General features: G+C 32.3%; 3 protein-coding genes across 4 annotated transcripts in view; 2 read left to right on the forward strand and 1 right to left on the reverse strand.

The window, feature by feature from the left end:
- LOC123701196 (guanylate cyclase soluble subunit beta-1) lies at positions 1 to 17237 on the forward strand. Its single transcript, XM_045648594.1, has 15 exons — positions 1 to 131; positions 636 to 658; positions 743 to 816; positions 894 to 994; positions 1196 to 1314; positions 2070 to 2225; positions 2608 to 2761; positions 6250 to 6404; positions 8751 to 8882; positions 8979 to 9061; positions 9371 to 9541; positions 9863 to 10100; positions 10656 to 10793; positions 11777 to 11934; positions 16330 to 17237. Exons 2-15 carry the CDS (start codon positions 656 to 658, stop codon positions 16445 to 16447), a joined length of 1800 nt encoding a protein of 599 aa, XP_045504550.1. The 5' UTR covers positions 1 to 131; positions 636 to 655; the 3' UTR covers positions 16448 to 17237.
- Positions 12406 to 27082, reverse strand: LOC123701199. Of its 2 annotated transcripts, none has more exons than XM_045648598.1 (3): positions 26971 to 27082; positions 13391 to 13624; positions 12406 to 13233 (listed from the first exon to the last, which is right to left on the reverse strand). In XM_045648598.1, exons 1-3 carry the CDS (start codon positions 27005 to 27007, stop codon positions 12572 to 12574), a joined length of 933 nt encoding a protein of 310 aa, XP_045504554.1. In that variant the 5' UTR covers positions 27008 to 27082; the 3' UTR covers positions 12406 to 12571. The 2 variants fall into 2 exon arrangements, with proteins under 2 accessions (XP_045504554.1, XP_045504553.1); XM_045648597.1 differs by lacking the exon at positions 26971 to 27082 and adding an exon at positions 14636 to 14880.
- LOC123701195 (glutaredoxin domain-containing cysteine-rich protein CG31559-like) overlaps positions 20396 to 27669 on the forward strand; it is a 69719-nt gene continuing 62445 nt past the window's right edge. Inside the window, exon 1 of the mRNA XM_045648592.1 lies at positions 20396 to 20598. The gene's annotated coding sequence lies outside the window, so the exon portion shown is untranslated. The remainder of the gene's footprint in view (positions 20599 to 27669) is intronic.

Here is a 27669-nt window from a genome sequence, read left to right on the forward strand (position 1 = left end):
GCTTGGCTGGTTGTTTAAGTGAAGCGTTTCGGCCTAAATGAACAAAAACATTACGTAGATTCGAATTATATGGCTTCAATACAAAAAATCATAATATAATTTATAAAACAGTATTCCTGTGACCTGAAAACGTAAGTTATAGTGGATTGTTATTTGTTTCACTATTGTTTGCACATTCAATTATTTTTTTACATATTTTGATCCTTTGAAGTACTATCTTGTATGATAATAAAAATATTGAAACATATTTTACTTACCATCACTCCATCAGTGTTCACAGTAAATATTACTTTTCACATTATTTTTTAAGAACGATTTCTAGTAATATTTTTGTTAATTTAACTACCTAGGTAGTAGGTATATAGAATATAAAAAGTACGTATGCACTAATTATATCAAAATATATTTTATCATACACAAGAATAAATACTTCATTTACATGTTATTTTCTCAAGCATAATTTTATGATTATCACAAAGAAAAACAATTATTTGCAAATAAAAACAATAACTAGATCTTTACCGCCATCTATAGGCTATTTTGGTTCAACTTTCATTCGCTACCACAGATTAGCAATAGTGCGTACACCGTATACTAGAGGGCGCTGAAATAAAATATCAAAATTCTTTTTTCAGAAGCGGTAACACGCAGCAAAATGGTAAATTTTTATTTTAAAATATTATTTAAATTAAAAATAAATACAATATGGCAGAATATTAATGAAATTTTTATTCTCTTTCAGTACGGGTTCGTAAACTATGCCTTAGAGTTGCTGGTGATGAAGGCGCATGGTGTGGAAACATGGGAAAAAATCAAGTACATAATTAACCTTTATTTTATACAAAATTATTTAAAATTCGAATATATTAATAAAAATTTTATACAATTTCAAGGAAAAAGGCTGAGGTTGCGATGGAAGGCAGTTTTCTCGTTCGCCAGATTTATGAAGACGAAATAACATACAATTTGATTACTGCTGCTGTTGAAGTTCTGCGTAAGTTAAAAATTATATATTATGTATTTGAAATTATTTTATATATCTACATTCGACTCCATTGCATAGAGATTAGAATAATTATTATTCTTAATTTAATTTGTTTCAAAATCCGTACACTAGATGGCGCTATAATCAATGCATTATGTACATTGTATGGAATTGTTCATTTACATTTAATATTTTTTATATTAATTGCAGAGACCCCAGCTAATGAAATTCTTGAGCTTTTCGGGATGACTTTCTTCGAGTTTTGTCAAGATTCTGGATATGACAAAATTTTGCAAGTGCTTGGAGCTACGCCTCGTGATTTCTTACAGGTTGTTACGCTAATCAATCCTAAAAGTATTTTCCTGAAACAATTCATAGTAATAACTAATCATTTATTTTCTCTCCTGTATATTTTACACAGAACAGTTTTCTATTATTACATAAATTATCATACACCATTTTTTGACGTGACAACGTCTTATAATTCGATAGAGCCGCCTGCACGCACGAAAAAACATGACTCATGCGGCGTTACCTCGCTCTGAGGCGTTCCATGTAAGGCTTGAAGTGCGAGCGAGAGCGCGGAACGAACGACAAAGAAGCACAATCGGACGTTGTCACGTTCAACTATCGTCAGTTAAACCGACTTTACAGACAACCAATTTTTTTTAACATAATATTTATAAATATGGTTTCACAATAGCCCATTCGAATTGAATATATTTTGCCTATTATCAAACATACCTACAATAATTTTATAAATTAAGATTTTTTTATTAATTTAGTTGCCAAGTATAAAAATAACATTATTATTGAAAGAATATTGCGATAAGTAGGTACCTAAAATACTTTCAACACAGAAAAACTACGCAATTAATTTATTATTTACTACATATAAAAAGCAAATAAATATGTTCACAATTCACATATTAACATTACCTTTAAAGGATACAGTCATTTTTTCAGATAAAATCAGTCAATAAGGATATTGACTAATTTTACCGGTCAATAAGGTTATAGACTGGTTCAGGGCTTATTACTGTAGAGTGTAGAAAATATATAATTATCTAATTAATAATTCCAGAACTTGGACGGTCTCCACGACCATCTTGGCACATTATACCCCGGCATGCGCTCCCCATCGTTCCGTTGCACGGAGCGGCCGGAAGATGGCGCGCTTGTGTTACACTACTATTCTGACAGGCCGGGGTTGGAGCATATTGTTATTGGTATTGTTAAGGTACGTTTTGTACCTAATAATTAATAATTATTTAAGAAATAATTGTGAAGGACTTGTTGTATAACAGTAAATAGAGTTGGATAATTCATAGTGAATAGATAACAATATTTAATTGGAGCTAAGTATTAAATTTATGGAGGCTCAATTGTAAAGGTATCTACTTACATACATGAAAATTGTTTCGCGTGCGGCCTACATTTATTACAATAAAAGCTATTATATAGCTTAGGGCTAAGAAGAAATTTTCAAACTTCTAGCAAGAAAATATCGATAACTTGTATGAGATAAAAATAAAACAAGAAAACAAAACAAAATAGATCGATAATTTTTTTTATTAAAAAAAATTCCCTATATATTTATAACTCCCCACTTTAAATTGCAGACGGTAACAAGCAAGCTCCACAACACTGAAGTGCAGGTGGACATCTTGAAGACGAAGGAGGAATGCGACCACGTGCAGTTCCTTATCACGGAGACATCGTCTACTGGGAGGGTTTCAGCTCCAGAGATGACTGAGATTGAGACGCTTTCTATTGGTAAATAATGTTATAAGCTTCCATTAGTTTTAAGATCAAACTGTTGCTAATTGGAGCAACAGAATTTTGGCAAATTTGTGATCAGTATTACTGCAAAGCGAATTTCCGGAGGGGAAACGACGCTTTTTATATGTATTGAAGAAATTACTAATTTTTCAAAAGAAAATAACCATGCATTTTTACGGAAAGAAAGCTTCCTCTACATACCTAAACCATTATAATAATACCTTAAAAAAAAAGTCTAAAAAAATGGTTTCGGCCAAATATCTGAAGTAACAAAACAAAAGTCTATTAGTTAAAAAAATGTGTAGGTAACATAATTAACTGCCAAATAAATTATCAAAAGTAGTTTTGACACGAGAATATCAAACACATCACAGTACTTCCGCTTTCGGCTTTTAACGCATCTTCGCTTAATAACATTATTAATTTTAAAAGTGCGAGAGCTGAAAATGTACGTGAAACTCAGTAAATGGGGATAATTTCACAATTTTATTCGATTTGCGCCGCAATAGCTAGACCAAAACAATGCCAATTAAATTATGTGTGTTGAGTACTTTCACCGCCTTAATTTAGCGTAAAGTTATGGAAAATTATCATTGCAATTACCAGCATTGTATTGTATTATTGACGTAACTCGTAAGACGTAAGCTAATACCTTACGTGTGACTACAGCTCAATACATTGAAGAAGAAGGCTTACTTCAATTGTTTTAATGTGGTTTTAATAATCTAAAATTTGTTTCAAATTGACCATCAAGATATTCATCTAATTAATAAGTGGCAAATGATGAAATGTAATACACCAGATTGTGGCTTTTTATTGGTCTAAAAGATAAAATCATACATAATATATAATATATGTACTTTTAGAAATTAAAGACTTTTTAACGGATTTTAAACGCGATTTAATCATTATATTATTTTCCCGACGTTTCGAACACTTTACACTTACTTTTGTCTCCCCGTGACCACGCTCGCTGTAAAGTGTTCGAAACTAAGAGCAATTAACCTATAGAGTTCTTATATTAAGACAGAACAAAATACATATTTTCTAATCTACTTACTCTTAGTCAATAACAGCATAAGCCAGATTGAGATAGCGATAGAGTATCTGCACTGTCTTCAAACGTAGCGCGCTGGCAGTCAGTTTGTTTTCCAACCAGCTGGTGGGCTCAGTGCGTCAAGTGTTTTTAACGAAATATTTAGAAAATATAAAGTGTACAGTGTTTCTTTTTATTTGTCAGTGTGCTAAAATAACTATTGTATGTTTAGCAACCGGCTATCACTAGTCGAATGGGAGTTTTGGATAAAAACAATGTAAAAATATCTTTCCATCGGTAAGTGATTTTCAGCAAATTGATAAATATTTATGTTTTAAACCTATTTGAAGGTTTTATCAAGCGCTTTTTTGTAATTTTATGTTGTAACTGTAACATTTACCCACTTTATGGGGTTGTGGAATATAAAATAATGAAATAATTTTTAAAAAACGTCACAATAATATCACGTTTGGCATTTTGTTTACCACCGTAGTGTTGTAACACATCTAGCGTATATTATCGATTTATGACAAAAAATCTATTTCATATTAACGTTGATTTATTTATTTTGTTTCATAAATCAGATTTATATGTAGTTGTTGTTGCAAATAATAGATGTAAATTTTTTACCGCAGGAAAATAAAACATACCACGTGGTTGTTTTATTTGCACTATGTGTTTTAGTTTTCGTTTGTTGTTTATTAATTTCTCTTTCAGATTATTAATAAATTCATTTTGTTTTAGATTTCCAGAGCTAAATAAAAAATGGGTATAAAACGTGAGACATGAGTTGATTGGACGCCGCCACAATTTGCAATATTGTGTTCACTGCATTTCGAGCCTACGTGTTATCAAGATGGATACTCTAGAAGAATTGTGCAATCTTACGCTTACGTTTTCTTTTTGTTCCTGTAGATAATAAATACATTTGATTAAAGAGAGTGAATTTTTATTTTGAAATTTTTTACACATAAGTTACCTACTTTAAATGTGTAACTATGTGAAAATTAAACGGTTGATTAAATGACAGTTCTCATAGATGAGAAACTACTATTGAAATACATACTTAATATACATGCGTTTTCAAAGAAAAACCCGCATAGTTCCCATTCCTGTTGGATTTACGGGATCAAAAGTAATTTTTCCAAATTTCATTGTAATCGGTTTAGTAGTATTCGCGTGAAAGAGTAACAAACATCCATCCTCACAAACTTTCGATTTATTAGTAGGATGTTAGGAAAATGTTTTCATTAAGACTGTCCTTTTATTAACTTGTTAAAATGCTGCATGATTCCTTCATGCTGACTGTGCCTTTCTCCTCACTCCTTTAACTTTATCATCATTTCCTTCTTTATTTTAAATTACATTTCAAGTTTTAAAATTTCTTTTATAATGTAAGTTAACTTTCCGCCCGCGTTTTTAAAGAAAATCCTGCACAGTTCCCGTTCACGTGGGATTTCCGGGATAAAACCTAACCTATGTGTGTATGTACAAAATTTCATTGTAATCGGTTCCGCAGTGAAAGAGTAACATCCCTTCTCACATAATTTCGCATTTATTATATACGTAGGATTAAACAAATAATGTATTCAACTGAAATTAATTATAAGTTTTCTTTTTTTATTATTTATTATTTCACGAAACCGTAAATGCAAAATACATTCACGATTTTATCGATTGAAGCACATCCCATCACTATCACCTTCTATCTATCTAAATACGTACCTATAGTAAAAATGGTGCCATGACTATGTTGAAACGTAGCTTGTTGTCTATAGCTGTCTCATTCTTTCATACGACGTTTTCTTTAGATAGAGAGAAACAAATATATGTAAATTGTATACGCTCGATACAAGTACTCTATAGGTTAATTGCTCTTAGGTTCGAAACGTCGGGAAAATAATATAATGATTAAATCGCGTTTAAAATCCGTTAAAAAGTCTTTAATTTCTAAATGTATAATACTCGTGTAAAATCAAACCCTAGAAAATATTATATGTACTTTTCCTATAGAGCCATATAAATATTCCCTATATTATTGCCTTCTTTTCTTGCAATACATCTCAAACTCTATAACAAAATTGCTACTTCGTAATCGCCCGCTGTTTAATCTATGAATTGAAATTGTATATTTTCATTCAGATTTAGGCCAACCTCTAAATTCTTACATACTTCATGACTGACCAGTTACATCTATTTTATTAAAGTGAAACTTCTTTATCGGGGTTGGAAAAAAATTAAGTGTAACATTTTTTCGTTACGCGTGACATTTTCCGTTACGCGCCATCTTTTTCTTATCGTATCGTGATTCGACGTATTTCTGTAAAGTTGCATATAGTCAATTATTTTTTGAAAAATAAGGTCATAAAGAAGTTTCACTTCTTACGTGTGTACACTAGTAGACGCACACATTTTTTATAAATCTCATAAAAAACTCCCATTCTAGAGCCAAAAGTGAGTCCAGCGACGTTCTGCAGAGTATTCCCCTTCCACTTGATGTTCGACCGGGAGCTGAATATAGTACAAGCTGGTCGTTCTGTCACTCGGCTTCTGCCGCGGCTCATGAAGCCTGGATGCAAGATTACCGATGTTTTGGATACGGTATGAGCAACCTTTTTTTATCCATACTAATATTATAAATGCGAAAGTAACTCTGTCTGTCTGTCTGTTACTCAATTACGCCTAAACTACTGAACCAATTTTCATGAAATTTAGTATGGAGATATTTTGATACCCGAGAAAGGCCATAGGCTACTTTTTATCCCGGGAAAATGACGCAATTCCGGAAATCCCACGGGAACGGGAACTATGCGGGTTTTTCTTTGACTGCGCGGGCGAAGCCGCGGGCGGAAACCTAGTTACCTATATTTTTTACATAATATCTTTATGAAATTTATTTTTATTCATTATTATTGATGCCTTTTTGTAAATTATGAAGCTAGATATTAAAAAATTACTAACATAGGAAATGCAAAATCTGTACATTTGATTAGTACACATAAAAACAACATTTGAAATTATTAGTTCAAGTTTTGGCTGAGATTCAGAAATTCTAATCTGTTAAAACTTCCCACCAAAAATAGATAAAGATAACTCGAAAGGACTGATATCATTGAACTCTACTATTATAAAATTCTGGTTTGAAGACAGACTGAAGTTACATACCATTATTCGTATAGGAGGTAGCAACGTTGACAAGTGAGCATTTTAGTATAGTTGGTTCTTTGATATGCTGTTCCTCTTGCTATTTCGGTTACAGTCCGGGCTGTCTGGCTGGCCGCAGTGGTTGCGTTTATTAGTGCGCATCTTATCTGCACAGGAAAATATCCTTAATTTAAAGTCATTTTTTAACGCGTAATTTTTAATCTTTTGCCTTTAGATAGATCCAACAGACATAATTTTTTTATTGCAAGACGTTTTATTCGTTGTTAAATAGGTGCCAGACGCGATTTTTTATTTAAAATAATTAAAATGTCATCGAAATAAGTGAAATTCTATCAAGATGAGTCCCCGTAAAGGATAAGTAATCACTGTGTTACTTATACTATATATAATATTCATTTTACTATTTACAATTTTTTTGCAACAATCTACCATGTTGCGTTCTTTTCCCAACGAACCACAAATAGGACGTTAATGTAAACTTGATAAAAACCAAATATCATCAAGAAATTAACCCATTGAGCCCCGAGCAGCCCGATTGGACCACGACACAATAGATTTTCTATTGTGTCTATGATTCCGGGGGCTGAGTTATTAAAGACTTTTTAACGGATTTTAAATGCGATTTATTCATTGTATTATTTTCCCGAGTCTTTAATTTCTAAATGTATAATACTCGCGTAAAATCAAACACTAGAAAATACAAATATCATCAAATTCATATTTATACCCAAAAGTGTAACAAATATGAAACCATCTATTAAAAATATTAGTTTACTAATTATTCAATATAAGTATTAAAAAAGGATAATATAATATAAATAATAAAGTTATTACTTACCTTTTAAGCGGACTCATGTTGATGTAATTTCACTTATTTCGATGACATTTTAGTTATTTTGAAATTAAAATTGCGTATGGCACCTATTTTACAACGAAAAAAACGTCTTGCAATAAAAAATTTATGTCTGATGGATCTATCTAAAGGCAAAAGATTAAAAATTACGCATTAAAAAATGACTTTAAATTAAGGATATTTTCCTGTGCAGATAAGATGCGCACTAATAAACGCAACCACTGCGGCCAGCCAGACAGCCCGGACTCTAACCGAAATAGCAAGAGAAACAGTATATCAAAAACCCAACTATACTAAAATGACTTTTTTTAAAACGTTGCTAGCTCCCGTACCATATAAAAAAATCGGGTCACACACGGTGAAGATACTGCGTACTAAGACCCCTGTAGAACCGCCATCCTGTTACAAATGACCCACAAAATTTCGAGTCATTTGTAACAGGGGTCTTAGTACGCAATGACAAAAAGAAAAATGATGGTCAGAACGCTGATACCGGATACCTTAAGATACTATAACGTTTTATATTAGAGAATCTATACATATAATAAATCTGTAGAAGGGTCAATTCTGTACATTGAAAATATTGAAAAAATAAATACCAGGGGGTGTTACTGGATCGATACCAAACCCAAATATGTGATTAAAAAAATTTTTGTCTGTCTGTCTGTCTGTCTGTATGTTCAGGCATCACGTGAAAACTAACGGTTCGATTTCGATGAAATTTGGTATAATTATACTTTATTATCCTGGGCATAAAATAGGATACTTTTTTATCCCGGAAAAATACGTAGAAAAAAAATAAATCTTAACTTTTCTTAATTTTTCCGCGCGGACGGAGTCGCGGGCGAAAGCTAGTCTTAACATAAAATATTAATATAGTACTTATCTCCATCGTGTGTGACGCGCTTTAATTATTTATCTTTTTCTAGGTTCGTCCCCACTTGGTAATGACATTTTCCAATGTGTTAGCACACATCAACACAGTCTATGTGTTGAAAACCAAATCTGAAGAAATGAGTGTGTCTAACCATCACGAGGAAATTGCTCCTTTACGTTTGAAGGTAAAATATTTTATTTGACATGAGTTCAAATACCTATGATGTTTTACTGAATTCCGTGAGTTGATCATGAACGTCCTATGGAAAATTTTCTTCTAGGGTCAAATGCTATACATTCCCGAAACAGATGTTGTCGTATTCCAATGCTACCCCAGTGTCACTAATCTCGATGATTTGATCCGGTAAGTCAATAATCACTACATAGTATAAAACAATTTCGCTTTCTCTGTCCCTATGTCCCTTTGTATGCTTAAATCTTTAAAACTACGCAACGGATTTTGATGCGGTTTTTTTAATTTAAAGAGTGATTCAAGAGGAAGGTTTTAGTATATAATTTATTAGGTCTTAGACAAAACGAAGCTGCGGGCGGTAAGCTAGTTCCTTATAAGAATAAACCTATAACATTTCTTCCAATCACCTTACACATTCAATAGCATCAGATCTTTTACTCAGAATTACAACTTTTTTTTGACCGCTACTTTATCTTTTAGCCGTGGACTTTGCATCTCAGATATACCCTTGCATGATGCTACCAGAGACTTGGTGTTGATGTCAGAGCAGTTTGAAGCTGATTATAAACTGACGCAGAATTTGGAAGTGCTTACTGATAAACTGCAACATACTTATCGGGAACTGGAGGCGGAGAAACAGAAGACTGATAGGTATGTATTTTATTAGATTTGAAGAATTTTCAATTCTTGTGGAATTAAGACGTATTAAACTTCAGACAAACTTAAAATTGTATTAAAGTTCATACGAGTTTTTTTAATAATGATTTCCATGTGAATACTGATACATTAGTTATATTTATCATTCTAGAATATTGGTACAGTCATAATGTTAAACATAATTGAAAATCTGTTTAAAATTCTACTCCAACTGAACGTTTTATAAGATTTGCCTGCACTTTGATTTTTTTTGGAAAACTTGCTAAGAAGTCAGTGTCTTGGCGAGAAGCTAATAACCCTATATAATTTCAATAGGCTCCTCTATTCAGTCCTACCCAAGAGCGTAGCTACAGAACTCCGCCATCGTCGTCCCGTACCTGCTCGCAGATACGATCCTGTGACGCTTCTCTTTAGTGGGATTGTGGGCTTTGCTAACTATTGTGCCAGGAATATTGATCATAAGGGCGCCATGAAGATTGTCAAGATGTTAAACGATTTGTATACAGCTTTCGATGTCCTGACCGACCCTAAAAGGAACCCAGATGTGTATAAGGTACTTAGCAGTTAAAAATACAGGTATAATTACAAAAGTGTCGTAGTTAAACGGCCCCCTGACTCTGCTCGTTAGTAACAGAAACACCTACCACAAGGTTGATATGAAAATTGTGGAAATGTTAAATGACTTGTCCACAGCTTTCGATGTCCTGTCCAACCCTAAAATGAACCAAGATGTGTATAAGGTATTTAGAATTTAAATATGAGGACAAAACAAAGTCGATAATATAACAAAACTGTCCAAGTTAATGGTGAATCACTGTGAAGACAATTAGCACTTCAGGTTTTCCGTTACTCCGCTCATTATTTGGAAGTGGTTTGCGATAAATCACATTTACATTGCAATTTCAATGTTATTTCGTGTCATAATCAGCTTTGAAAATATTAATTTGTTCAAATTCTTTTAAAAAAGAAGGAATATAAGTATATTAAACAAATTAAATGATTCGACTCCTGCCTCAGATATTTTCTGAAAATAGACTTATTACTGTAATATTAGTTATTTTTGCAAAACCTTTGGAACTTTACACCTTTTACCAATTAATTGTTTCAGGTTGAAACAGTAGGAGATAAGTACATGGCAGTATCAGGTTTGCCCGAATACAAGGAAGGTCATGCAAAACACATCTGCTTGCTAGCTCTGGAAATGATGGATCTTTCCAAAACTGTGACAGTTGATGGAGAACCAGTGGTATGTAGATTAAGATGTTTATTTTTGTGATGAACTCCTAGCTTATTTAATTTGCGAATAGTTTCTGTACGATTCAAACAATAGAGATTGTGTAAACTTTTCTGTTTCTTATCTTTTCGGTTTAATTTAAATGCTATTTCAAACGCATAATATTTTTTATCAGTATCGAATATTATGACAATTTCCTCATTATTTAGTACCTAATTTTTTAGTACGACTTATAGTACGCATAATTTTAATTCTTATAAACATTATTCCACTTCTAAAATGCAAAGATAAGGCACCTAATTCCATCTCCGAAAGATTTTAAATATTTTCCATCTAATCATATGATCCTTTCCTTTAAATGCACCCTATTGATTTATTAAGCTATTGCATAGCTTCTATCGCGGGCCTTGAGCGCGGGGACCGAATCGAGAAATTCCGTAACGAAAAAACCTCACGCTCCCCACTCCGACGGGCGGAGGTGTGGCTTTAAGGCATAGCATGCAATAGCTTTACCGCGGCTTTACCGCGGCTTTCCCCGGGTGCCACACGTCTTTTTTTTGTACATTTTGTAAATTATCTGCTAATTAGTTATTTAATATAAACTAGCTTCCGCCCTCGACTCCGTCCGCGCGGAAAAATGAAGATTTATTTTTTTCTACGTAATTTTCCGGGATAAAAAGTATCCTATTTTATGCCCAGGATAATAAGGTATAATTATACCAAGTTTCATCAAAATCGAACCGTTAGTTTTCACGTGATGCCTGAACATACAGACAGACAGACAGACAGACAAAAATTTTTTTAATCACATATTTGGGTTTGGTATCGATCGAGTAACACCCCCTGGTATTTATTTTTTCAATATTTTCAATGTACAGAATTGACCCTTCTACAGATTTATTATATTATGTATAGATTATGTATTTGTCAAGCATTTATGTGTCTATCATGTTGTTGTTTTAAATGGCAATGTTTCTTCTTTATATTTATCCCAGGGTATAACAATCGGCATCCACTCCGGGGAGGTAGTGACGGGTGTGATCGGGCACCGCATGCCGCGCTACTGCCTGTTCGGGAACACCGTGAACCTCACCAGCCGCTGTGAGACCACGGGCGTGCCCGGCACTATTAATGTTAGCGAGGATACTTATAGGTATTGTGGGTTCGATTAAATTGATAAATAAATAATTCTACACTTGCACAAAAATTAACCAATAAAATTCCAAATATTTCTTCAGAGACACAAAGTGTACAAAAGTTGACAAAAATACTAGATTGATTTTCGATAGGCTATAAATTAATAATTCTTTACTTGGATAATGTGTACAAAATTTGACAAAAATGTAATATAAAAGAATATGATTGATTGAGGTTGTGAATGTTGATTTTGGGTGCGTGTGAAGAATGTGAGTGTGAAGTCCAACATTTTGTATATTTCTTACAAATACAATTTAGCTGTCTTTGCAATTATAATACAATATTAGCTACCTTTTACAAAATAAAAGATAGAGGATATTAATTTATTTAGCTGTTAGGATAAAATTAAATCAATAATACAAATTATTTATTTTTATCACAAATATATTATTTAGTACATAAAAATGACTAGACTACACTGTATGGTAATTAACGTCGAAATTATTATTATTATCTTTACCAAAATGGTTCATTCCATGTTTTAGAAAACTTAAGTTATTGGGACTAGAATTCGAGATATACCTAATATTATTATCGAGTATAGATAAACTTATAAGATGTAAAATCAAGTGTGACATTAAAATATCGGTACTTTAATCATCGAATAAATCCAGATATTTCTTCAGAGATAATGGTATAGGCAACTTCTGTATACCAAAAGGTAGTTCAAAGTTCTTCCACAATATCTGCCTAACTAGACATCGACACAGGTGCTTTAATTCTACCGGCTGTAACCCACACCTCGACGAAGGAACCAAATGATCGTTTAATATATCCCCATACTTTTCCAACACAATCTTTCTCTGGTAATTATAATCTTCAGGCAATTCCAATCGCTTTGCTGCATCCTTATCAACTGTCAAATTTAAATGAGGCACCGCTCTCAACGTTAGTTTAAGACATGTGACTAATTCGTATGGATATTTTCTATTGTATTCATTGAGCCTATCCAAGATTGATTCTATAGGGTTGGATGAAACATGGTCCGCAGTGATTCTAGCCCCAAACCTTAGCAGAATCATTAGCATTTCTGCAGCTCCCATTTGAATTACAACTCGTACTGGGGAGGCTTTTCCACAACTTTCTAGAGGAACATCTATGAAGCGATACGTCTTGTCGTCATCCCGGAATTCTAGATTGGCGTTTGTCGCGTGGTCTAGGAAGAATACTAAAGCGTGGACATTTTCCTCTCTGTCCACGAAGTCTGATTTCCAGCCAGCTAAGAAGAATGGTGCTGATGTTCCAAATATGGCGCCTGAAAATTGTTTTGATGTTATTTTATACGGAATTTTAATGGAATATAAAATGTATTTGACATTTGTCTGAATTTATAGACGCTGAAACTCAACATAGACGGTCACTATGTAAAAAAATTAAAATACTTGAAAATCATATATAAATAATTGGTTTACCTAGAAATATCCTTTCAAAAGTTCGTTCACAAGCATATAATTCATCCAAGAGTGAAGCAACGACGCCATTATCCTGCAGGCTCCAATCAAACGCGAGTTTCATTGCAATGTACAGGAGATTGTGGTACTTTCCCATGAGGCAAACATCGCCATTATTTGCTTTGCAGTTGTTGTGGTACCGAAGCGTTGAGTTGACGAAATTCTTGCATGTTGTATTATCAGATTTGTTTTGCCCTGTAAAATAAATATTGTTAATTTCGAATAATTTGATTTAGTCACATATTTTACGCATATTAATGTATTGCATTGAGAAAAATATTATGTACACAGTAGGTACCGTCTACACCGTCTACTTAAATCTTAATACGTAATATTATAACAATATTTCAATCTGTTGAAATTTGTTTGTACCTAACCTACAATGCGTAAATAACATAATTCAATTTCCCAAAAAGTACTAATTAGTAATACACCATTTTTTCGTCTGTTTTTGTACGAAGGCAACGCAAGCGTAATAAAGTGGCACTTCTACAAATACAATACAAGAAGTTACTTTCACACTATCAAATTAAAATTAAGTTTCACAAAAAATGTGGTTTTTAACTTCACACCAAAGCATGGTCAGAAAACGGTGACAAATACATGCATTTTATATTATATATTAATTATTTTATTATTGCCTTTAACCAAACTCATAATTTTTCATCTTAGAATACTAAACTTTTTCTAGGTATACTTATATTTAATAAAATTTTCCACTTTTGTTTGTCTTATTACCTGGATGGACTAACCATTATTTAAAACGATGGACAAGCGATAGCCTTGATTTATTCCAATAATAAAAACCAAAGTAATGCAAATGTTTGCATGCTGTGTCATTCCTAAATGGATGGGCCGTTTATAATGGGATTGACGTGTTGATTTTATCATTTAGAAACGCTTCGATAATTCTGGTTTTATGAACGTGACTCTGCACGATATAATAGTTTATTTGCATTTTTAATGCCATTTCTTAGATTATTTTGCATTTTTATTAGCGTCTTTATTAACATGTGTTTTTTAAATAGACAGATACATTAAGCAACACCAGTTTCATTTATTATTGGTTGGTACTATTTAAATGTTTGCGCGTAACCAAGGCTTCCAAAAACTATACTTTTTACGAAAACTTAGGTATATAGGTACTCTGTAGTCATCGGAACATCACTAGCATTAAAAGCACATCACTATTGATAAATACTACACCTTTAGCACATCCAGCGATAACAGAATTAAAATACTGCACAAGTTCGCGCCGTTTGTATCTTTCATTCAGACAATCTCTCTCCATATTAATGAACACTTCGTCAAAATAGAAATCCATAAACGACTCCATTATCACCGAAAATTTTGTACAATTCAAACACTCATTGACTTTTAAAATGTCAAAAATGGCGCGAACATAAGACCTCCGTTTACGGCGACGTTTAAAAAAGTAGCTCGATCAGCGTCTGTTGGTCAAATAGTAGTAAAAATCCGATATATCCGCTTAACAGTGAAAACAAATAAGTGCATTTTAATCTCGTTACCGGTTTACTGACAGAAGCCATATAATAGTTTCCTATCGTAGTCGAGTGTGGTTTGGAGCGTATCCATAATTTTAGCGTTGATAATTAGTTCCAGATGATTAGGCACCAATTTTTTAATTACATCTCTCCGAATGGGCTGATGGGACCATTAATCAATGATTTACGATAATAACATAACGAGTATATAAATTACTATCTATGATGTATCTTATTAAGTCTAATTGTGGGATAAAATGGCACTTCTGCACCTCTATGAGGCATTTCCTAGAGCCGTGGTGTTTCAGTGTTAAAGGCTTATTTAAACAATAGTTCGCAAGATCGAGTCAAAATGAGCTTAAAAAATTTTCAATATTTTATCTGCACAGTATCTTTAACATGTGCTTTAACACCACTGTTCAAATAACAGAGCCAAGCAACGTACAAAGAACTTAAAATGTCAAATGTTCTTTAGGATCTACTAGCCGGAATTTGGCCAGCTGATTACCTTTCCTTACACATATAATGATAAAAAGGTACCTACATAGAGTTAACAATGCAACGGTAACATATTTTAGTATGTGTTGAAGCTGCCAAGGTCAAGAATTAAAATTTAACGTTAAAATTCTTATTGCGCAGGTAGATTTAAGATTCTGCCATTGGTCTGGAATGTTGATTCCGTTCAGCTCTTTTGTTTGTATAGGTATAATATCTAGGTGTTATATTATGTGCATCTTTTATTTCTTTCGATTTAAATGACTTGCTAAATTTAAACTATAGGCGTCAAATGTCAAAACGCAATATAGATAGCTGGATCACTATTCTCTGCAGAGTGATTTGCAGATTCATAATCAGAAGAAAAAGATCGTCTAGAACTGTGACAACTTTATAATGCTCTACAATTTTTTTATATTTTTGCCCTTGTACAATTTTGTTTGGACCATTGTTTTTTTTCTACCTACCATCGTAATTTCAGTAAGCTTGTTACCTTTTGCCCAGATTGCCTGGAAGAGATCATTTCTAAGTGATAAGGCCGCCTAATAAACTATACTTTTCTTGTTTTGTTTTGTATAAATTAGCAATAAGTTTCCCATGTATAGTTTTATTAAAGAGTAATAAATAAATAAAATAAAATAAATTACTTATTTGGCAATTTTGTTATTAAAATGAATATGTACAATTTGTTGTGCCCCATATACTTCATTTTGTTAAACATCAGGCATTATTCCTGTTTCTGCCAGGTACCATGATGTCCTGAAGCGGTATTAGTCCAGTCTGGAAAAATGACAGAGCTATAATATGCTCGTATTGTTCCATCACTTTCTCACACTGGATTACTTAATACTGCTTTAAGATGGTAACCCCCAGATATTAAAACTATTTTTATTTCCCCAGCTACCTGATGCGTGAAGACAACTATGATGAGCAGTTCGAGCTGACCTATCGTGGCCACGTCTCCATGAAAGGAAAAGCGGTTCCCATGCAAACTTGGTTCCTGACCAGGAAGGCATAAGAATGTTCTGGAATCTCAATAGTTTTTGGTGTATTTGTATGGCCTCAAACCTGGTTACTAGGATGGTATAATTCTGGCAATCTCAATAGTTCTTGGTGTACTTATGGCCTATATAAGCCTAATTGGTGTTAGTTTTTGTGCCCTTGTAAGGTATTATAGTTTAGTATTATTGGTAACGAGTTCCCAAATTTCTTTGAAGATAGATGAAAAACATATTTTAATTATGGTTGACGGTTAAACGGTTTATCTGATATTTATAAAATGGGATTGAAAAAACGAAGGGAATAGAAACATTGAGGGAGTGGTTTTAAAATAAATGTATTTTTATTTTACAATATGCCTATCTATTTGCTGGTAATTTATTTCGCAGATAATAATAATAATTAAAGTATCATTCCATTTGGCTCTAACTATTCTCATTCTCTCATAATCTGAAATAGGCCTATATTATTCCTTGTGTTATTTATTCCTTCTACACAATTATGATGTGAAAAGTATTTTATATAGTCAAATACATAATAATCAAATTATATTTAATTACATGTTGTTAGTAATGTATCGATGTTTTATTTATTCTTGTTACAATATAAGATTTTCTAAATAGCTCAGATTTTCGTATTCAAATTAGGGCAACTATTTATTGTTTTTTTATTTCTATTTATTGTTATTTTAAAGAAAGCCTGTTGTATCTAGTCATTAGTGGTAATAAGAAATAATATTGTGCACGTAGATTAGAAATCTGTCGAAATATTATATTGTGTCCAAAGTTTAATAAATTGTACCAAATATTGAATGGTGTTTTATTGCGTTGATATTGACTATTGCTATCTCTATTAGCTGATTAGTGAATCCTTGATAGAGTTGTAAAGCCGGGATTTCTTATAATCTTGATTTTGTCACAGAATAATAACTAGTTTTGTACAAATTTAATATCAATTGAGTCTATAATATTGAAAAAATATTGACTAAATTTTCCTCAAATATTTAGTAAAGAAATCCATTTTTCAGGACTAAAAACTAAGAACTAAGGCTGGTTGCAGAGCTTGACCGACCGTCAGTGCGTACCGTCTGTCCTGACGATACGCATCAACAATGTGTATGACTATGACACTAATGCGCATGACAATACGCGTGCGTATGGTCGGTCTAGCTATGAACGGTTTTATGTATATTTCCATACATATGACAAGCGCGACTGACGTACTCACTGATGGTCGGTCAAGCTCTGCAACCAGCCTAAAACGTCGATTATCTGTGATTATATTAATCTAACTAATGAATGAGTCAGAACTTTGAATTAAGAAAAAAGCGTTTCATCGTTCATTCGTTTCAACAAAAAAGATCGAACTTTGTCTAAGACTACCTTTTTTTTTTGGGAGGAAATCTTCAAAAGATACTCTCTTTTGGGGGAAAAAAGAGAGCATGTGGGATTCTTACCCACTAAAACCTCCTCGACGGCCTAACCCAAAGCTTGGTAGCGGGGACTCCGGGATCTCTCGGTTTGTTCTTATAGTTCAAAATCGATTTCCTATGATAATATATTTTAGTTTATCAAATTTAATTTAAATTGCACAAGTTTTTTAATAAATACCTACATACGCAAAAAATGTATATAGAAACATATTTTTATAGTTTTCTAGAATGAGTAGAGACGACATTGCAAAGAAAAATTTAACTATTCGACTGTTTCCGTTTCTAAGGAAAAACGTTTACAAAAGTGCGTAAAATGAAGGCCTTGTCCTGTTCATCGGGTTCATTTTATTACCAAGACGCGGAATGTCGACTGACGACCTCTACCATCCGGCTGCGTTAGATAAATCGATTTAATTGCCGTTAAAATTGTCCTATAAAGACATTCTTACTGTACTGAAGTAAATCGTGTGTACCTACTATGTACTATTTATTGTGTTATGTTAATAGTTTTATCAATCCTATAATATTGTGGTAAATGCGAAAGTTTGTGAGGATGGATGTACCTATGTGTATGTATGTATAATTATGTTTGTTTGTTACTCTTTCAGGCAAATACTACTGAACCGATTACAATGAAATTTAGCAAAAAATAGAGGGTAACTTGGATTACCTAACACATAGGATAGGTTTTTTCCCGGAAATCCCACGGGAACGGGAACTATGAGGGTTTTTTTTAAAAAGCAGGCGAAGCAGCGGGCAGAAAGCTAGTAATGACAATAATTTCACTTGTACAGGGGGGATTGGAAACAAAATTTGACAGGTAAGATAATATGTATTAGGTATACGTAGTACAATTTGGATGAATTTGTTTATAGACAATATCTACCTATGTAACATTGGAGTTAATCGAATTGAAATTTAATTTCATGAAAAAAGTCATAAACAATTTTTTAACAATCACTTACGTCATCTGTAAGTAGGTAGTTAAAATAAAAGCCTAAAACATTGCAGTAACAATTCCAACAAAATAACAGCATCCTAAAATATTTTCGCATACAGTTTCTCGGTATCGTACGAGATCGACCAATAGCGATCGAGTATTTTTAAGACACCTGCTTGACCACTTTTGGGTTTTTCATACAAACATCTACCTGAGGTCAGTGTGTTGGTCATCTGCCAATTTTAAAGACGAGAAACGATATCGATTAGATATACATTGAAGATTTTGTACGCAACAATCTGTTGCTTCTCTTAAATCTGTTGTTATAAGAAGCAATGGATTGTATCGATAGCAATAATGTTCATATTGGTACGTTTGAAATGTGCTTTGTTACAAGGCTTTTGGGGAGATGATATCATTGGTTAAGAGGTTATAAATATCTTATTGTATAAATTATTAATTTAAAACGTAGGATATAAATTCTACACACAGTTTTACGTCACTCAGCCTTGTTGATTTATCGAAGTTGTTTTTAAATTCTTGGGAATTGCTTAGTAAAAATGTTTATGTAGAAGGTACCTATCTACTTACAGAGTAGATTAGTAAATAATATTAGTATTTTAAAATAGGTATCCAAATTGATTATAAATGCACACACATCATAATATTTTAACTGGAAGGTAATAACTAATAACTAATAATATTGTACTAGGTGGTTGTAACTTGTAAATTGCTCTGGGCTGTGAAAGAGAATTAATATAAAAGTGAAGTCCCGTGAGTCCCGTGACCCCACCTGGGGTAAGGAGCAGATGCATTATGCGTACATCTGTTTCACTGATCGATTTTCTTTAGGGATAAGTAAGTGATCAGCCTTCTGTGTCCTGCCAGACCGAGAAATTTTTTTTTTTCTTCGTCTCCACCGGGAATCGAACCCAGGACCCCTCGGTTCTACGCTCACGCGTCTACCACTGTACCAAGGAGGCGGTCAAAAAAAATATAGGTAGGTACCTAATCATATTATTTTATGTTGAAGGTATGGAATAATTGTAAATAAAACTTTTTTACTTGTAAATTTTTAATAAGATATCTAGGTATTAGATTTAATTGATAAAATATGTCAGTAATATCTCTTACCTATGTCCACTAGTTACCTTAGGTTTGGAAATATTAAAATACAGATTTCCTCACTTGACAGCACACATATAAAACTGATCAATGCTAAAAATATTTCTTATAAATGCCAGAAGTATGAATATTTTATTGGTGAACGTATACTATAGACCTATAGAGCCTTCGAGTCATTTGGTAAAGGCACCATTCAAAAAGAACCAAAGAAAAACAGAACAAGTTACCGCAAAAAAAATTAACTCGTGCGCATGTGAAGGCGACCGAGGTGGCAATGCATTTTTGTAAATTTCAAAACATCCTATATGCATCGCGCCGTTATCTAATTTAAATCTTATTAACTTGTAATAAAGTCTAGAATTTATCGAACGCAGTGACACATAAGACAGTTTGAAAAAAGAACGCGGCTCGATTCAAATCAACCGTCATCGTCGCTTAAACCGTTTTAGCATTTAGCCAGTCAGCTTTCGTCCGTCACCTGTGCAGGTTGTACGGTTGCGCGCACGCATCGCGATTCGCTAATTTGAATTTTATCACGTTAAACCGGACTTCGCGTCCGATATTCTTTTGTGTTCCGTTAGTGTGACTTAGTGCTTGTGACATTGGAAACGAAACTTGTATTGATCTGTGTGTTTTTTTTGTTTGTTTGCGCCGGATTTCTCATGATAAGCAGGTGAGGTAGACGTTTAAATTTGATTGATGATGGATACGATGCACGCATGATGCACTTGGCAAATCTATTGTTCTATAGTCCTAGGTCTTATTACAGGTGCTCAGAACACGTGTTACCTAGTTAAATCAAGATGATTCGCCTATATTTAATTCAATAAATTTCGTTTTTTGAGAAAAAATAATATTTTAAATACATACCTCTGATTGGTCAGGAAAAAAAAAAACAAATCAGCTTCTAATAAAATTTACAAATGAAATAGGTAAATAAACAATGAAATAGGTAGATAGGTATGTAACTGCAATAAATACATACCTAATTGACAATAATTGTTATATAATATTTTACTAAGTCTAAGACGAATGCTTATTTTTATTTATGTTTGAGTAGGTACTTAGGTAGGTACCTATCAAAATTGTTATTCTTATTAAAGTTTTATATTTTCATGTTCAAAATAAAAGGTAGGTAACCTAATTCTTTGAAATTCCTTTTGCACTATTTAGGTACATAAGTTACTCTGAATATCAGGATCAGCTACCAACACCAATAACCATTGTGTTAAAAATTACAAGTGCCTTAGCCAAGGTTGTTCTTCAAACAACAGATCCCTAGTCATTATAGGTATTACCTATTTAATTATGGCAATTAACAATCATTACATCACAATGTTCGCAACAGAGAATCTTTACCTTGATCTACTACATAATACCATTAATACCTAAGTAGGTATCTAGGCATAAGTAAACTAGGTAATTCATTCGAAATTAAATAATAATCTGTATCTAAATAGGTACCTACCTACTAATATTATAAAGCTGAAGAGTTTGTTTGTTTGAACGCGCTAATCTCGGGAACTACTGGTCCGATTTGATTTAGATAGCCCATTTATTGAGGAAGGTTATAGGCTATATAATATCATCACGCTACGACCAACAGGGGTGGAGCCACGGGGGTGAAACCGCGCGGAGCAGCTAGTGTAAGATATACCTACCTACCTACATGATACCTACCAGCTTCATTAAAAAAGTAAACGTTAATCACAAAAACGCGCCTGAAATAAACATGCAAGGATAAAATTGTTAACACTAAAGTAATAATTTTAAAGGTATTTTTTACATTAAGTAAGTACCTACCTACCTAACTAACTACTTAAATGTAGGTACAATGTTTTATATGATTATCTATTTCTAATCTAGACACGCGGTAGCGTGTCAAGCCGAGTTCAAGCGAAGAGAACTGGCGAACTGGCGAACTGCCGTGTGTATAGGGTAATTGCGCCAGTTCGCGTCCACTTAGTGCAGTTGGAAAGTTTGAAGGAGAAAATAAAAATGTTCCAGAACAAATTTCAACGCAAAATTTATGTAACGTGTTCATTACATAGTCTATTATAAGATTTACTTTCAATTGTGTTGGAAATATCATGTGGTTTTTATTTATCTAGATAAATAGCAGAATTAGGCGTTTTACCCAGTTCGCGTCCAAAAATTCCAGTTTGCGTCCACCCGTGGACCAGTTCGCGTCCACCAGCTTAGAAAAAGAATTAAGAGTGTTTTGGGTGATATTTTATCAGATTAATGCAAATAAAAATTAGATTTTAATAAATTATTTATTTACGAATATAGTTATTTAATAAAAACCGGCCAAATTCGAGTGGAACTCGCACAACGAGGGTTCCGTATTAACCTGTTTTTTTTTCATATGTTTTAACTGTAAATGATTATTTTTTCAATATCTCCCTTATTCGTGCTATAAGACGTTGCTTCGTACCAAACTTCAAGTGTCTGTGTTCATGTAAAGTACCCTGTAGGTTTTGATTCCCTTGCGAATGTCGAAATTTGCGAAAATTTGCAGCATAAACGGCTGTATCTTTTGAATTCTTTGGCTTATAAGTTTGATTTTTTCACTGCTTCAAGGGACCGTAGACTTGAGTATTCAATATAAATTTCAGCTTTATACCTGAACGCGTTACTGAGAAAAAGCGTCTTGACAGAAAGACAGACCGGCAGACGGACATACAGACGGACGGATATCAAAGTGATCGTACAAGGATTCCGGTTTTTCCTTTTGAGGTTCGGAACCCTAAACTCAACATTATTATAAATATAATACACTGTAAGGAAACTGGAAAAACTTATTTATATTTATCTTTTCATCATAAATAGAACTAAAAAGTAACAAAAAACAACGTTACGTTATGTAAATAAATAATAATCAGTTCTATTAAGATTACCTACACCTCTACCCTATTTTTTAGTATCTAATGAATTAAATTTCTTTTTTGTTTATATTATTTTCTTAACCACAAACTTATTGACTCTCATTCTCAAAGATACTATAAGTCTCATTCTTGGAATACCTACCCATTTTAAAATGAAAAAATAGCATAAAAATTTGCTAATTTGAATGAAAATTTAAATTATCAACTTGTGGTCTTAGTAAAAAATTTACAATCTATTATAATTTACATATTTTAACAAACAATTCATTGCTACGTAATGAAAAACAATGTGGACGCAATATGTTCTATTGTTATGCACTATAGGTATAGTTTGCGCCCACCGTGGACGCAAAATGGAAGTTGTACAAATTCGGTGTAGTAATTCGCGTCCACCTTATTTTAGCTATTAATTATAAAAGAAATAAGCTGATTTATAATCCATACTATTCCATGTTTTGTTAGCAAAGTAAAGAAACAGTTACATATTCAAAAATTCACATTTAACAATAAGATACTTACCGTCAAACGCGACGCTGCGCACTATTTATTTTTTCAAAATCCCGCGCGTTTTAGCTCTCTCGTTTAATAGCCAAAATTAAATATTTTTTTTAAATAGGATAGGCGGTGCGCAGGCATATTTTGAATAAGTGTGCATGTCTCTTATACATTGAGGTATTATCGGAAATTTTTCTTATAACAATTTTACATAAAGTATACTTATTTTCGTGAATTTTCTAAAAGATATCCGCAAAATGGACGCGAATAGGCAGGTGGACGCGAACAGGCGCAATGACCCTATTTACACGAACCATTTCGAGCCACTTTTCACCCCCTTATAACTCGAAAACTATTTAAGTTAAATAAACCAAATTTGGTACATATCAAGAGGACCTCAAGATAAACAAGAACCTTAAATTTCATAAATACAGATTAAACAGTTGCGTAGATATTAATATCCAAAAATCGCAATTTTTAAGACTGACTGACTTATAGACATATACAAAACCTAACCCACTTCCAGATGACCTAGAAAGTTCAAATTTTGTAATCAGCTAGGTAATAGTGAGTGTACAAAGGAAAAAATCAGAAAATACTGAATTTATCTGTATTTAATTTTTTTTTCAATGACATTAATTTTGTTTGTATGGAAAAATGGAAAAGTTTAAAAAAATAGAAAATAGTATATTCACCTTACTAGTCTTAAAAAATAGATCAAAACTAATCAGTGGCCGAAAAAAATTTTGAAATCCATCAATAAATGACTGAGATATAGATTATTGAAGTTTCCATGTTTTAGGACGAAACATCTGTAGATTCGAAGCGCCTCTGACATCACACTCACTCGCGCTAGTATCGCTAGGGCGGATTACTTCGATTGCATGATTTCTTTATTCAAAACTGTTATTAAACGTAAAATAAAATAAAATTGTAATAAAAATATTGCTCATACAGTTAAAAATAATATATAATTTTACATATTCACATTTATTTATTCTTTATTTATGAGTGTTTACTGTTTAGTTTAGTTTTAATTTCAGTGTAAGTAAATAAATAAATAAATAAATAAAATCTTTATTTTACTTTAAACATGGTATTCAATGGTGAATGGTGATACAATTATATTAATAAAGCACAAACATGTTCAGCCAATACAAGCATGCAAAAATAATTACCATAAATGGTGTAATGGAAGAAGGCTTCGTCGAAGGTCGAAATGATTTAATTTGCGTAATATTAATATGAGTGAAACATCTTTAGGCGCGTTTAGAGTAAAATTTTAAGATCGCGTCATGGCAATACCGTAACGTCATGGAGTAAGGCGACGATTCTTCTACAACGATCTTTGCATCTTGGTAATAGTGTGTGTACAAATTCACGCTGGATGTTTAGAAAATCATGTAAGTAATCTTTTAAACAGAAAACGAGTTTAAAAAATTGCAGCTATAATGACGGGGCAATGTGCGCTGATATTCATAAAATATAAGAAAATATATAAAATAATACTAAACAAACCATACAGAGAAACCGCAAGAAAAAATAAAAAAATCCTATATAAAAAGTATTATATTCATAAAGTAAATCAAATTTGCAGAGTAATTTTCTGTACAAAAAGTACCTAATGATATCCCACCAAAAACATAAATGTAAAATTTGGAGCCGAGTTCAATCGTTGACTTAATTTGCCAAAAAAAGAAATGAGATCTAAATGTGTGCCAAGTTCTGCAGACAGTCCAGAAATTTATTTACAAAGATGTATTAAGTTCTTAGGTTGACTGAAAACTCAATTGTTTTATTTTCCCTTAGAGAACAATGTTTATTCCAAAATATAACTTTTTAAATTTGAATAATATAATTATTTTCACAAAGCAAACAACTAATGACCTATTGAACCCCATAATTTAATGAGGCTAGTTTTTAGAACCTCACAAAATATAAACAGTATGTAAAACTAGCCTCATCAAATTATGGGGTTCAATAGGTCATTAGTTGTTTGCTTTGTGAAAATAATTATATTATTCAAATTTAAAAAGTTATATTTTGGAATAAACATTGTTCTCTAAGGGAAAATAAAACAATTGAGTTTTCAGTCAACCTAAGAACTTAATACATCTTTGCAAATAAATTTCTGGACTGTCTGCAGAACTTGGCACACATTTAGATCTCATTTCTTTTTTTGGCAAATTAAGTCAACGATTGAACTCGGCTCCAAATTTTACATTTATGTTTTTGGTGGGATTTAATATTCAACACTTTAATTGGTAAGAACTAAGAACTATTCCTACGCGATTATCGTGTTGGAATAATTATTACATAATTGTCCACATCCTATACAATTAAACAACCAGTAATTATCATTCAATTAATGAGCGTAATAAAATGTCTAGATTTTTAAATGACGGAACCACTTTATACCTACCTATTTTTTGACGGCACTTCATTCGGGCTTCAACCTACCTACATCGTAGACCTAGGTTTGAATAAAAAATACTACAAAACTAAAATTCTCTATGAAATATGATTCTGTTTCGATGGAAAAGTCGTCGGTCAAGACGCAAGTTAAAAAAATTTAATCATAAAATAAGTAGGTAGGTATGTTCCACTTTCGCATTTCACTGCTAAGAAACGCTCTGTTTGACACGACCATCGATTTCGTTCTTATAGTATGTTTATAAACAAGGTACTTTCTTGTTTATATAGCGAATGAAAAGAAATTATGATAAACTTTGTAACAATCCGCCAATCACCGTAAAGGAATACCTACGTACCTGTCGGTTCAAATAGAAATTCGTAAATCGTAGGCAATCTAAAATTTGTCTGGCAAACGCTGGATAAAATCGATAATACCTAGGTCCTAGTTAGTTAGATAGATAAGGAGCTAACATAATATTCTATTATTTAACGGGTATTTTTTTTGTTAAATTTTGCGCTTTCCACAAAAAATAATAATGATAACCTAATGTGTTTCATTTACCTACATAAATGTTACATGATAGGTATGTATAATGAAAATTAATATATTTCGGGCAGGTTTAGCAAGAATATATTAAATTATAAAACGTATCATATTCTCGAACATAAAAATTAAAAATAGCATTAAAGTTAAAACGTTTTTAAGTTTTAACACACGACCTCTTATACCTAGTTACTTTCCATTCTAGTTTATTATGAAAATTTAGATACGGCATGCTTATACCATTTGAAAGTATACGGTGATTTCTAAATTAAAATTGATGATGCAAAAGTTAAAATTAATTAAAACGTTAAATGTTGATGCATTTTTTTCAATAAACCACGTCGATAGATCACGTTTAAAGAAATAAAAGTTTTTTTATTCGCAGCGATTAAGAGGTAGGTATTTAGTTATAGCGAATATTTAAAAAACTTGTACCAGTGATTCGACTAATTTGAAACGAAAAAATACGATTTTCTTTTAGTTTTATTTGACATTAAATGCAATTTGTTTTTGTTTGCTTCGCAGTATCCGTTTTTATTCATTCGATAAATATATTTTTAAACCACCTACCTAATAGGAGGTTATAAAAATATTAGGTATATTATCTTGATCATTGTAAGGTTCACATAATTTGTATATTTGAACAGTCAATACATTTGTCTATGCCAAATAATGTTTAAATACAACAATTTTATAACGTAACCTGTTTGTAAATACAACAAACATCTAGAATTTTCCATGTTGACATGATTAGCACGTCTAATAGTCACTAACTTATCACCTATATGAGAAAATCACGTACAAACCTACTAACATCATTACTTATTACACAAAACTAAATTAATTACAACAAATTACGTAAATCGACGAGAAATCTATACTTTTGTGAAAACATTTAATTATTATTCGATTTTGTAATTAATATCGATCTTATAATTAGACTTGAGGATTATAATGTTGTTAAATTGTGTAAGCGTACAATTATTGTTAATATTTGGTAAAAAAACAATACGAATTAAGCGATTAAATATCAATCAGCTAAAAGGAAACTCATCTTTTGTTTTTATGGAACACAAAAACTTAAGGTTGGTAAAACCTAGTTTTAGGTACCTACTGACTAACATTGTTTACTTCATTTTTAAAGTTTCACTTATTTTTTTACTTCATTTTAAATTGTTTAAATTTATTATTTCTTCTGGATAAGGAATAAAGAATCAACTTCATTAGGACGTAAAATCGCTCCGCATTTTCAGAGATTATCAACAACAAACATACACAATCTAGTACAATTTTAAATATAGGTACCTATGCCGTATGTCTAGCTCTAGAGCATTCGCGCATAAATATCATAATGCTTAGATGAAAAGTGCGCTCTCACTTTTCGTCAGTAAATAATAAATCT

This window comes from Colias croceus, chromosome 21, assembly GCF_905220415.1.
Source record: "Colias croceus chromosome 21, ilColCroc2.1".
Lineage (NCBI taxonomy): Eukaryota > Metazoa > Arthropoda > Insecta > Lepidoptera > Pieridae > Colias > Colias croceus.

What these genes read in the sequence shown, in the direction of transcription:
- LOC123701196 (XM_045648594.1), top strand. An exon ending in CGCCTCGTGATTTCTTACAG is followed by an intron (nt 1,315 to 2,069) that starts GTTGTTACGCTA and finishes TAATAATTCCAG; the next exon opens with AACTTGGACGGTCTCCACGA. An exon ending in TTGCTCCTTTACGTTTGAAG is followed by an intron (nt 8,883 to 8,978) that starts GTAAAATATTTT and finishes ATTTTCTTCTAG; the next exon opens with GGTCAAATGCTATACATTCC.
- LOC123701199 (XM_045648597.1), bottom strand. Translation starts at nt 14,765, where the DNA reads ATGGAGTCGTTTATGGATTTCTATTTTGACGAAGTGTTCATTAATATG. An exon ending in TATCGCTGGATGTGCTAAAG is followed by an intron (nt 13,625 to 14,635) that starts GTGTAGTATTTA and finishes TTTATTTTACAG; the next exon opens with GGCAAAACAAATCTGATAAT. An exon ending in TTTTGAAAGGATATTTCTAG is followed by an intron (nt 13,234 to 13,390) that starts GTAAACCAATTA and finishes AACAATTTTCAG; the next exon opens with GCGCCATATTTGGAACATCA.